The sequence below is a fragment of the Apus apus genome, chromosome 5 (genome assembly GCF_020740795.1).
Source record: "Apus apus isolate bApuApu2 chromosome 5, bApuApu2.pri.cur, whole genome shotgun sequence".
In the NCBI taxonomy this organism is placed as follows: domain Eukaryota; kingdom Metazoa; phylum Chordata; class Aves; order Apodiformes; family Apodidae; genus Apus; species Apus apus.
The window spans coordinates 40647021-40659573 of record NC_067286.1 but is presented as its reverse complement, the minus strand read 5'-3'; the positions used below and the strand labels follow the sequence as shown (position 1 = coordinate 40659573).

General features: G+C 34.3%; 1 protein-coding gene across 4 annotated transcripts in view; it reads right to left on the bottom strand.

Annotated features, from left to right (window-relative positions):
- The window catches only part of MIPOL1 (mirror-image polydactyly 1), a 189728-nt gene that overhangs the window by 124052 nt on the left and 53123 nt on the right, over positions 1–12553 (bottom strand). For all 4 annotated transcript variants that reach the window (XM_051622612.1, XM_051622611.1, XM_051622610.1 and 1 more), the window contains 3 exons: positions 11590–11773; positions 10481–10616; positions 9403–9508 (listed from right to left, as the gene is read on the bottom strand). In XM_051622612.1, coding sequence (XP_051478572.1) covers positions 9403–9508; positions 10481–10616; positions 11590–11773 — 426 coding nt within the window. The remainder of the gene's footprint in view (positions 1–9402; positions 9509–10480; positions 10617–11589; positions 11774–12553) is intronic.

Here is a 12553-nt window from a genome sequence, read left to right as displayed (position 1 = left end):
CCCACCCAAAGGTTCATTACAAAACATTGTCTTTTAAATACTGTCTGTGGAAAAGTGACTTAAATTGAGCCAACTCTTTAATGTTATTTCTATTAAATTAAAGCATTGGAATAAATATCACAATGCACAGATCCACCAACTACATTAAAAAAAAATTATAGTGGTTCCATGTAAGTTTCAAGTGTTTGGGTTTTGCTTCTATTTCTTAAAATTTATATTGCAAGTTGATTTTTTCATATTAAAACAGACTAGGGAAAGTGTAGAAAAACATGTAAGATGCCTGCATGGTAATCTAAATTTAAAAAAAAAAACAAAAACCATAAAAAAGAAACATAGCTATGTGGCATATCAATACCATGTAGCAGTACTGACACTGAACAGAAGAAAATACTAAGTTAAAAAAAAAATTTAGAAGTCTTCTTCTAACTCATTTTAATGTCTACAGAAGGCTAACTCACCTGATTCCTTTAACAGCCAAACCTTCTGCTGAATTTAGGTTAGATATTTCTGTTATCCAATGCCTATACATTTCTGACACTATTTAATATTTTATAAATTATTACATTTTAATGCTAAATATATGCTATATATATAGTACGTTATATATGCTATATGCTATTACGCAGCTGCAAGGAGTCCAAAGTATGATGTTAACAATAATGTTCACTATTCAGACTGAGCTCAGTCACAAGTAAAAGTTCAGGACCATAAGATTCACAAGATTCTTCAAATAAGCCACTGAAATACACGCACCTTCAGATTGCAAGGCAGCAGCAAACCAAAACATTTTGTGTTGTATTCAAGAAAGTATGTGAAGTATAAACTGTCTAATGAAAAGTCTGTGAGAGAGTGACACAAACCCCCTCCATATTAAAAGGAGTAAAGAATACCGAGATTATCATCCCTACCCTTCTTAAAAATGCCAGGTGAAAATTAATTAACAAGTCAGGCTTCTGAATCCCACTCAAGACACTGCATATTCAGCAAAATACTAGCCCCATAGTGACACACTGACTTGACGTCTGATCCAATGAAAAAAGTGCTCCAGCTACTTAGTCACCAACTGTTCTAGCTGACGCCATGAGGTTTTTCTTGGAGACCTTCCAACAGTGCACTAACCAACCCTATCCTGTTTATCTTGAGGCCTGACCAAAAAGAAACACAAATTCTTATAGAATTCATGTTTCAAGCAAGAAAATGAAACACAGAAATGAAGTATGAATAGTGAAGTATTAAGCTAAAATGAATTGTGTAATTTACTAATTCATATACATATAATGGCACTCAAGAGTTAAAACATTTAAATCTCACAGTGCTAAATTAAGAAAAAAGGATTATTTTCCAATGCTTGCAAGCACTGTAGTATTTACAAATATGACATTACTATTTAGTTGCATAAACTGTTTTTGCATTGGAATAATTTAATAACATCTTTCTCTTTGTAACTAAAATTCCTGCACATTCTAAAAGTGCTCTTTATTTTCAAAGAATTATTATGCTAAAGTCATCAATTCTAAAACATTTTTAGTTTTTAGTAAAGAAAACAATTGTAAACAGTGAGATTTTGTAAGGTAGATAGCTATTACAAAGTTCACTAAGAAAATCAATATAGCATTTTAGCTGGAATTTGCTCATTAAACACCCACAGCTCTAATGCAAATTATGATAGAATGAATAAAGCAAATACATATGCTTCTTTCTTTTTATTAAATGTAAAATCTACTGTTAATTGCATCTGGTATGTCATATAAACTTTTCTCCTTAACTATTAAATGGAAGCTTTTACAAAAGTCATTAGAGATTCTCTTTCTTTGACTTGTATAAATTTCAATATTTGTTCAGTAAAGGTTCACAGCAGTTAAATTACATTAACAAATATTATTAGCTACTATGTAAGCCAACTAAGTAAAATACTTATATTGCAGGTAAAACAAATCAATGGGTGTTTACAATAATATTTGGATATGTCCATTTTTAAACAAGCTTATCAAATATCATGTAATTCTTAGTCAAATGAGAGAGACTCAAAGTAGATTTTTTCTTCCCAAATACTCAAATTTGTTTAGTAAGCTAATTGTTTTCTAATATGGGCAAAAGTAAATATGAAGAAGATGAACCATACTGAGTATGAGTTTACTGAGTCAAAGCAGTGTACATATTTTCTTAGTTGAACCTGATTCTTTTGGCAAACCCATCTTCTGCACTTTTACAACTACCTTTAAAATGCAGCAGTAGTGAGAAGGTGTGTTGAAAATCATTCTAGTTTAAACAGTGGCTCATGATTTTCCAAACAACAGAACTTTGGGGGAAGGGAGGGAAGCAGAGTTCCCAGAAAGAAGTCTGTTTGCTGATTTCCTAGAGGTCATCTGTGTAAATAAAAAAAAAACTGAATAGAAGAGGCGAGAAAGAAGAAATAGTTAGGACTTAAAACAGCTATGGCAGCAAAAATCACTTCATGTTACTCCTTAAAAAAGGTAAAATTCAGAATACAGGCCAGACTTTAAAAGAAAAAGATGAGATCACTACCCAGATTGCTTTCTTAGAAGATACAGTGAGTATTATAACACTATAACAATTGGCTTTGAAGATAAGTAAGTTTTAGAGAAATAACAGTATTTTGGACTTCGCAAGGTGTCTGACATAAAAAGATGTGATGAAATACTGCTTTTGGCTTTGGACCATGTGAAAAAAAAGTGATCCAAGAAATAATATTTTGCTAATTGTTTCTCTAACAAACACTAGTTATAGTCACCAATTACTTCCAAGAAAAAAATATGGTGAGAAAGTTTTTCTGTTAATAACAACGTATTGTTGCAGAAGGTCAGGGTTTTGCAGCTTAAGATTTAGTATTCAAGATCAGTGGTTGCTAAACAATAAGTGACTTGGGATTTTCTTTGGCATTGATTCTGGTACATTCAAAGTAATTTTACTAATTACTTGCACCATTACAGCAAAAACAAATACAAAAAGAGATTATATGCTTTTACAGAAAAGGCTCTGAGCATCTTAAATATTCGAGGATGGACTGAAATAATAATGACTCAAATTTTTTTTTATGCATGATTCAATTTCTGTTTCATAAATGTATGCACCTTTAACAGAGGAGTGAATGTTGAACTCACGAGAAAATAACAAAAAGAATATTTTCTGTTTTCTGCCTTTTGGAGATGCATTTTATTCTGAAGGAAAAGTAGAAACATGAGAGAACTTGCTTGACCAGGACATACTTCGAATTCAAGATTCCTGTAATGAGCTTTTCATTTATCCTACCCAGTTCCTTCCAACTAAAAAAAAAAAATAATTTAAAAATAAAAATAATAATAATAAAATCAGCTGAAATCTATCCTACAGAGAGGTTTAACTGAAGCTTTTTAGGGATTTTTGTAGTTGAGTAGCAGCTACAATGCGAGGAATTAGGGAAGAATACTTGGAAAACAGGTGCAATGACTACCTGCCTTTTCATTTTCATCAGTCCTCCCATTTCTGTCCACCATTGGTGGGTCTCTGTCCAACCATAGAAGATTTGGAAACTATCCTTGCCAACATGACTCTATATTTGCTCCCCTTACAGAAATACAAACATGTATGTATTGGTTACCCAGGCATTTTAGAAATTGGAATCCTCTGAGACTTCTTCCTACTACATTTAAGCATTGTGCTCACAATTCTTAAAAATTAAGCCAATCTTGTCATACCCAAACAAACAAAAAAGATCCACTGCATTGCTAAGAAAGCCTTTAAAAATTGTCATGAATTGGTCTTTGCACATACATGTTACAAAAAGCAGATAATTCCACAAAATGTTCAAAGCCTAAGGCCCTTACACAGTTCTCATTCAGGTTAATGGCAAACTACCATGAGCTCCAGGCTGGCTGACTTGAAAATAGTGCTGAAATGTTTTACTATGAAACAGATAAGTTACTAGCCCTTTTTTGAAAGCTTACTTTCAGTTATGGCCTAAAACTGAAAAACAAAAGCAAAATAGTGATAAGAAGATCATAGGAAAACTACTTGTGAGTTTTCAGCGGTCTGTACCAGGAATTATAGACTACACGTCATTTACACTGCAATGTGACTTTACAGATACAGCAATCTGAACAAACATTGATAGAACGCAGTGACTTCTTTATTGCTTTGTGTTTGTCGTATGTATTTAGTGCATAGCATTCATCTGCTTCTACATTTCCAATGCTATAACCAGAGTGTTCCTCATAAAAGGCTGAAGTTGCTCAGTAGCAGCTCTGCATAAGGTTTTCTTTGTGTACTCGGATCCCAACTCAATTAAAAAAAAAAATAAAGTGGGAAAGAATAGGAGAGAGTATTATTCAAAGATCCCAAGGCAGTTCTTATGAAAGCCAATCCCTGTACAATACTTAAGCTTCTGCTTCTAATACACTAAACACAGTGGACTTCAAAATTCAAAACATAATGTGGTTAAACTTTTTTTTTGTGAATAATTGCTGATTCCTGAATATTTACTTAGGGGGAAAAATATAAATGTTGCATTAAAGTTTGCAAGTTATAACTTGACAGGTTGAAGAAAAGCTTTTGTAATATCCTAAGATTAGATTACTTGCAGAACTTTTTATTCCTGAATAAAACCTAATTCTTTATTCTAGCACTGTGGAGGGGAAGAGAGAAAGGCCAGGCTAGTAATAAAAATACGCAGAAGATACTGGCTACCTTTTTACATACAAGGTCCACCCATAAAGAGCTTAGTAATTTATATTTTAACCCATGCCAGCTCAGTCTGTGTTGTACTCTGAAGCTGCATGTAACTTTTTGACAAGCAACAATTCTGACAATCTGAAGCTAAAATTACATTGTTTCAAATTAAGCAGTTAAAAAATAAGCCAAGATGTTCTCAGTCACAACACCCACCCTCCCCACCTTTTTTGTTTTTGTTTTCTTCCATTTAGATGGATTGTCTACCTTCCCACACAGAGGATTCAAATCCTACAGCTGTTTATGAGAAAATATTCTGAAAAAATATTCAGGAAGTAGTTTTGCATAATGAAGCTTTAATAGAAAAAACCCGTTAAGAACTATTTAGACTTTATATACAAATGAATTATGCACAGAAAACTGAGTTAGGGAAGTATATGCGTCACCCACTTAAACTCTAAAATATAATTTATATTTAGGCTTATAAACACAAGGGTTGGGAACTATTGAGTTCTTTTGGCTAAAGCCCAATATTGGCCTTATTTCAGTTTAATTGGAAGAGGATCTTGAATTCATCTTCTCCATGAGATATCAGGAACCTGGATTTCTGTTTGTACCAAAGGTTAATAAGAAATGTGTCTGCAAAAGTCAAACAGCATTAAATACCAAAAACTGATTATTATTCTGCAGGAGTTGTTCTGTCATTCATAATCTCTCCATGCTCCAACCTTCCACAGCTAATCTTTAATGGATGACATGCAAGGAAGAAAAATAACATCTAAAAAGGGACTCTAAAGTGAGCTTTGAAGAAATGAAAAATACTTCTCTTCTGCGCTGGAAGTTATTGCCACCCAAAGTTTATTACTGGTAAGATTACTTATTTCCTCTTACTTTATGGGATATTAAATCTAACTAACTCTAAGCTGATAGCCACTTGGATGCTTGTTTTCAGTTTTGCTATTAAAACTATTGCATATGCATTCAGTAATTATTTTTCAAGTTAAATTAGGAAACTTTAAATAATGTTCATGAACATTTCCATACCATACTCAAGAATCCCAAAATATCATAAATGTTAATCATCAACTTTTTTGTAAAAACAGACCACAAAACCAGACACTCATTGTAGGTATACTGCTATAGTTTCTAAGAGACAGAAAGCTGTATAACATATACAACAGTATTAGAAGGACTGCTTTCTCCTTTTTCCAAACTATATTTCCCCAAATTATCCTGGTCTTTCGGAGAACATCTGCAGAATGCTAACAAAGTTTTCAGGCATTAGAGGTGCAACACCTAACAGAACTAGCAGGGCTAGACTCAGATCAGTTGATTCTGATTTAAAGTAGTACTATATTTTGGTAACATTACTATTAGATGTTGGCAAAAAAAAACCCAAACAAAACACCATAAAAGAAAGATTTAATGAGAAATGTTTTTTGTTTTATTTTTCTTCAGAATTATCCTCAATCCCAGCATATAGCACTGTGATAGGAACAAAAACATGCCAAGAGGTAAGACTCTGATGCCAACTATGGTATATCTTGTTGCAGTAATGGTGGGAGTTACTGTGAGATCAGGACTTCACAACTTTTCCTGTTTAAAAGGCTTCCACTATGCTTTACAATTCTCCCTTAGGGTCAACCAGCTCTTTCCTCTAAAAGTTCCAATATATCCCCTGTATTATTCTGCTGTTAAGACAAAATGAAGTCACTTAGTACATCTGTCCAAACTGAGGTCTGTTCTTTCCGCTAGTTCTTTTTGGAGACAGTCCTTTTCAATGCCTCCATCCTTATCTTCCAGTCTGTCCTCAGAAGGCATATGCTCCTTATCCCTTCCCCACCTCATCAGAGTGCACTCATTCTTTTTCTTTTCAACATATGAAAGTTCTGCTGTCTCACATTTCAAGATTCTTTGTGCCCAGTTCACATATGCTGTTCCTCTTTTTCCTTACATTATCTTAGTCTCACTTCTTTGTTGATGTGCTTTTCCCTTCATTTTCCTGATGTTGCCTCCACCTCTGTTCTTCTTTTCGTAATGGGGAGTGAAACTAATAGTACCTTCTGACACTGGCTTAGAATGAGAGGATATCCAACAGAACAATAATGATAAAGAAGAAACAGCAGGGACCTGTGGCAACTGTGACCACCAGAAATAATTGTCTCTGATGCTTAAAAGCCTGCAACCAAAATGGTGAATTCCCTAGTTTTCCTTGGTCATAGCCATCTGACACAGAGATAGGGACCCAAGGAAGTTCTAAAGTCCATCTTCCAGACTTGTAAAATTAAAAAGAAACACCTGAAAATAAGTTATTTACTCTACACAATAATAAACATTATCTTCCATCATGTATATCGTCTGCCTTACCTTGACTTTTTTGTTCTCTCATGAAGCATTTCACAAATTTACACTTTTCACTTCTACCTCTGAACAGAGTAAAAATCATAAAGTTACAAGCTTTGAGTTATTTGTTTCTGAAGACCGTTGTAGTTTAATTTAAAAATGGCCTTTCTCTTCCGCTTTTCTGTTCTTTCCATGAGACTTGTTTAGGTAAAACCCATCAATTAGAGGGATAAATTTCAAAACAGAATTGTAATATTCCTCAAAGTAGATAACATTTTAATAGTGTACCTTTTGGTTGGTTTTTATAATATAATTTTGGAGTAATTTTCTTATCATAAAGTCAGTAGTAATTATAAAAATGCAAACACCCATACAAGCTTCAGCCTACCACGTGTTATACACTGCAGTAATTAAACATTAACTAGCAACATGAAATCACAGCAGCATGTGTTCTCCTTTCCTCAGAGGACTTAGCACAAGGGGAAAAAGTCTTTCCTTAAACACACTGAGTCTTTATTAGGTTCTGCTTGTCCATTAGAACTCTCTCCAAGGCTTTTTTGAGATACACATAAACCTCCACAAATTCAGTTTTGTTCACACCATTCCAGATTTCAAAACATTTATCCAAACTTGGTAACATTCTTAGAACTGTAAGACAGGAAGCAAAAAACCCATGAAATATTAATGATGCTTCCTTTTTGCAAACAGTTTAAGTAGTAAGGAGCCTCTTGCCCTCTCTCTCGGCTTTTAAGGGATTTTATACTTCCTGAACTTGTAAAAGGAGAAAAAAGGGTATATTTTTAAAGGTCAACCTTATTACACATTGTGGCTCTCATTAAAATTTGGCTTATTCCTCCTTTTAAAATGGAATAATGATGTTAATTCTTAGTATCATGCCATACTGTTTTGAACAGAGTTTTATGCTTAGGACATAATTAGAAAGTTTGAACAGTAAGGAATGAAAAAAACAATTTAATAACAAAATTTGAACTGCATCCATAAAACTGAAATTAAACATGCTTCTGACACACCTTTTGACACACATTTCTTTCCAAGGTTTAATGGGCAGTGAACACCCATATCAAAGAGAATATTTATCTATTAAAGGCACAGAGGTAAAACACTCTGCAAATATCCAGCAACAAACACAGAGCTTAGGATCCAACACAAACAATTTCCATTCGCTTTTGACTGCTAGATGTCACTGTGATACACAGTGTGGATTTTTTTTTCCCTCTGAAAATAAAGCAGTAAATTTATGTGAAATGAAAGAGAATTAAAAGTATGCCTGTATTTCAATTTATTTCCTAATAAGTAGATTATCTTTCCCTTTCCCTTCCTACACCACAGAAAATCTCTCCTCCATTTATAATATACACACCATACTGTATTCTCAGGAGTTTGACATTAAGTGGAAAGTCAGCCATCTGTTTTTTTTTTCAGCTGGAGAGTTTATTTTCTACTCCATTGTCCTGAAGACAGTTACTCCTCCCTTCAGCACCAATATTTTCGGAACAGCTGTGAGTCCCATTATTGCTATAGGAAGTGTGTGTGGCCTGTGAGGACACAATTTTACCTAGCTTACACTTTATTTATGAACAAACGATATGATGAATTTACAAACGCTCTCCCATTGATTTCTTTGAAACACCTGGAGGAAAATCTCAGAGTATTTTTCATCCACTGGGTACACTGTACACACAGTGACTTTTCAATAATACAAATACTCACCTTCATTACTTTAGAACTTTCTAAAATCATAGAATACAAACTGTCTCCATTCTAGTATGTCTACCCAAGGAACAATTAACAGCAAATATAAGCATGCACTCATTTTCCACTATAAATCTGAAAACCTTTTATTTTGGGAACTGGTATAAACTTCATTCACTGGAGACATACCATCATGAGAAAAAAAAATCATTAACTACCAGAAAACAGATTTTTCAAGAAAAGTGCAGCCTCTAGTTGAGGTGAATGTGTGACCACGTCCATACACAGGGAGTGGGTAGTATTGCTCTGAACAAGCTAAAACAATAAGTGGTATTTGAACTGCTGGTTGAAAGGTAGAGGCACTGGTAATCATTATTTCCCCTTGTTTGTTCAGGACCTTCCAACAAAACAAACAACCTTTTTGTGATTGGATTGACATGGTGTTAACAATGCATTTAATGCCCAAATCAGTATGAATACAGGTAAACCTCCTGCTAATACCAGTACCAGGATGTTAAAGCCACCTATTTTCTAAGCAACTCTAAACAGCCACACATAAAAAAAAAGTCAAATCTTCCCTCCTTTAGCAAATAAAGCTAACATTCACTAGGCCACGTCATATAGCAACCACAGGTCCTGTATGAGCCATAGAGCCATCTGTTAAACGCCTGCCTACTGTACCTGCAATCTTCTCTGCAATCTTTGCTTCTGTCGCTCTCTCTTGCAGTTCTAAGTCCAGTTTTATTGTCTTCAGCTCCTTGTCCTTTTCAGACAGCTTGTCTTGAAGCTGCATTGTACAAATGGACAGTAAGATACTTATTTACCTGAAACAGTTAACTAGCTCTTTCAACCACAACAAAATTTTAAATAATGGTTTCTTACTCCCAAAATGCAAACACTAAACATTACAACAGACGTTCAATTAATTTTATTTATTTCTTTAAAGGACAAATGTTAAAAATATCTTCTTTATCATCTGCCCTATCATGCTCTGTGAGGCAAGCAGCAATGGGTGAGCCATTATTTTTATTTGGAATTCTCTTCTTCAGGTATCACCAGCTGTGGTTCTCACTAAGGAATTTCAGATCTACATGGAACACAATGCAGATAATGTCTGCAGGAATAGTCTATTTCCTGCCAAGAGTACTGACATCACAGACTTAAGAGACTGTGGTATAAAATTTGTAATTTTTCATGCACATTGCCAGATTGAAAACTGGTACTCTTTCACATGTTGAGGCCTTTCTTTCAATTGGGAATTCACTAAAACTGTTATTGGACTGAGCCTGCCATTGAATATTCAAAGACACTCCATAGAAAGACGATAAGAGTTTTCTGTTGGTTAGGCCCATGCAACCACTACCAATGCTAGAAGCAATGCAGTGTGCAAGGAAATTTCTTCCTTTCAACAAAGAGGAGGTATCTGGGCAGATTCATTATCTGGACCACATGTACAGAAGTATAAGTTCCTGATTCTATTAATGAAATTTTGGCATTGGTTTTGGTTCTCCTTGGTTTTCATCCACGATGCAAGAACCTATGTCACTGATTAAAAAGGTTGAAGAGCAGGATGAAATAATTTTTTTTTACTCCAGAGAAGCAGTTGTTAAGCAGATACAAAGAATGCAAAATGACAAGAAAGCTATTGATTGGTGCAGTAAAACAAATAACAAAACTAAATTAGGAACAGTTTTAAATGTATGTTTTGTAAGACAATCCTAAAGGAGCAAATACTGATAGCGGAATATCTAAATTATACCTTTTTATTTTTGGCCCTCAGAGTGTCCAGTTCTTTTAAAAGAAATGCAGTTTCTGTTTTCCCACCTACATCTGCAGCATCCTCCCATGAGGATATAAATTCAGGGACCATCCTGTTAGTCTTTCTTTCTAAGGTGCTTTTTTCAGGAGGGAGAAAAAAAAAGAAAGAAAGAAAAATAATGCAAAGCAAGTTCCTCCCTCTTAGCCCAAACAAAATACACAGAAATAACTATAAAAACTTATTAATAATCTAAAATGTATTAACTAGTAAATATTTTAACATTCATTTCCCATAAGCATTTTTTGTTTATGCTTCATAATCCATGAGTCACAAGAAGTAGCCACAGAGAAGTCGTACCTTCTGAATTCCTATTTCTACTGTACACAATACTTTCATTATTTGTAACTCACATCCTAGAAATAAAAGGAAAGCTATCTTGCACAATGTTCTCTATGGTTCATTAAGAAGGAAGTTAATATCCATACTCTGCAGGCAAACTATGGTGCCACCTAAAGCACATCAAACATAGACAGTAGGGAGATAGATATCAAAAAAGTACTCAGTGTATTACACTATATCTGAGGTGGAAGATTCTTTCAACTATTTGTCTTCATCTTCAAGATAATTCAAAGACTATTTAATCTTTGCTCTGCCTAGCAAATTTCATTCAGTAATATTCTGGACTGTGAGTGATAGATGCTCCTGGATACTATTGCCCAGACACTACAAACCTCATTTTTTGGGGTGTGCTTTCCATGCTTAGGAGATGCTTCCCATTAACATGTTTGAATATACCTCATGATCATTTTTCAATCCCTCAAATGTTTTTTCCTGATGTCTAAAAGGAAACAAGTCACACTGATGGCACACTAAGACCATCAACTATAATGCAAATCAACACTGACTCAGCATTGCCTGGGTCATTCTATATCAATATATATTCTCATATCCTAATTGCCAGCTATTTGGGGAAGGACAGACCTTGTGCAATTTATATAATATCTATCACAATTCCTTCCTATAGCTTTAGCATCCTACATACAATATATTTGCAGATGAGATGGCTCAACATGCTAGAAAAACTATATATAGGGATTATTTGCTTTTACCTTGATCCTTCAGGTCTGGAATTATAATAATTTGGTGCTTCTTCTCTTTGACTGCTTATTGGCAAATTTGAAAGTTTCAGTGCTTCAGCTTCTGCCTGGATGAAAAATTCTTGGGATTTTTGAGAATTCTGATGAAACTGAAACTCATCATAGGCATCTTCTTTATTCTGTTCCACTATGAGTTCTTGGAAAGAGAAGCAAACACATTTTTTCATTCAGAGAAAGATGCACAACACTGAGATTACTCATTTGAAAACAGCATGTTATACTCTTATTTGTAGCAGAAAAGATAAAGTACTCTAGTTTCAGATTCACAGCTTCCTCATCCCACTAAGGAATGAGACCTGTCTCCTACACCATGGATGTAGGAGTTACAATCCATTTATTGGATTTTTCTCATGGAAACCTGAAAAATTTATCACCATATCCTAATCCCTCTTCCCCTTAAATGACTGCCTAAAATAATGTTGACCCTAGGAAATTATCTACCTATCTTTTGCAAAAATCAGCTCTACCCTAGTGAGATATGATGAATTTCTGCTGTAGACACAGAATTTTTCAGGTCGTTGACTAAACTTACATTGAGGCCTTTTTCTAATTGATTTTGGCTACAGAAGGAGTATCAGCAAGCTGTATTTAGCAATAACTAACTTAAGGCTCCACTATTCAGTCCCAGAGAGCGTAAGGTACAGGCTTGTACAACTAAAGAACTTGAAGAATGCAAAGCACAAAGTGTGCCAAAGGGAAAAACTACGATTAAAATGTTGAGTGTGATAGTTCTCTTAAGCTTGGCTACTAGATATTTTTAGGACATATTTCTGATATCAAGGTATTTAAATGAAAGAAAGATCTACATACCATGAACGTTCTTTCGTATCGTATGAAAAAGTAAGTTTTAATTATAGGACTATATTAAAAATGAGGAGGGAGAAGCCCAAAGAAGCTGCAAATGGAATGAAGGATA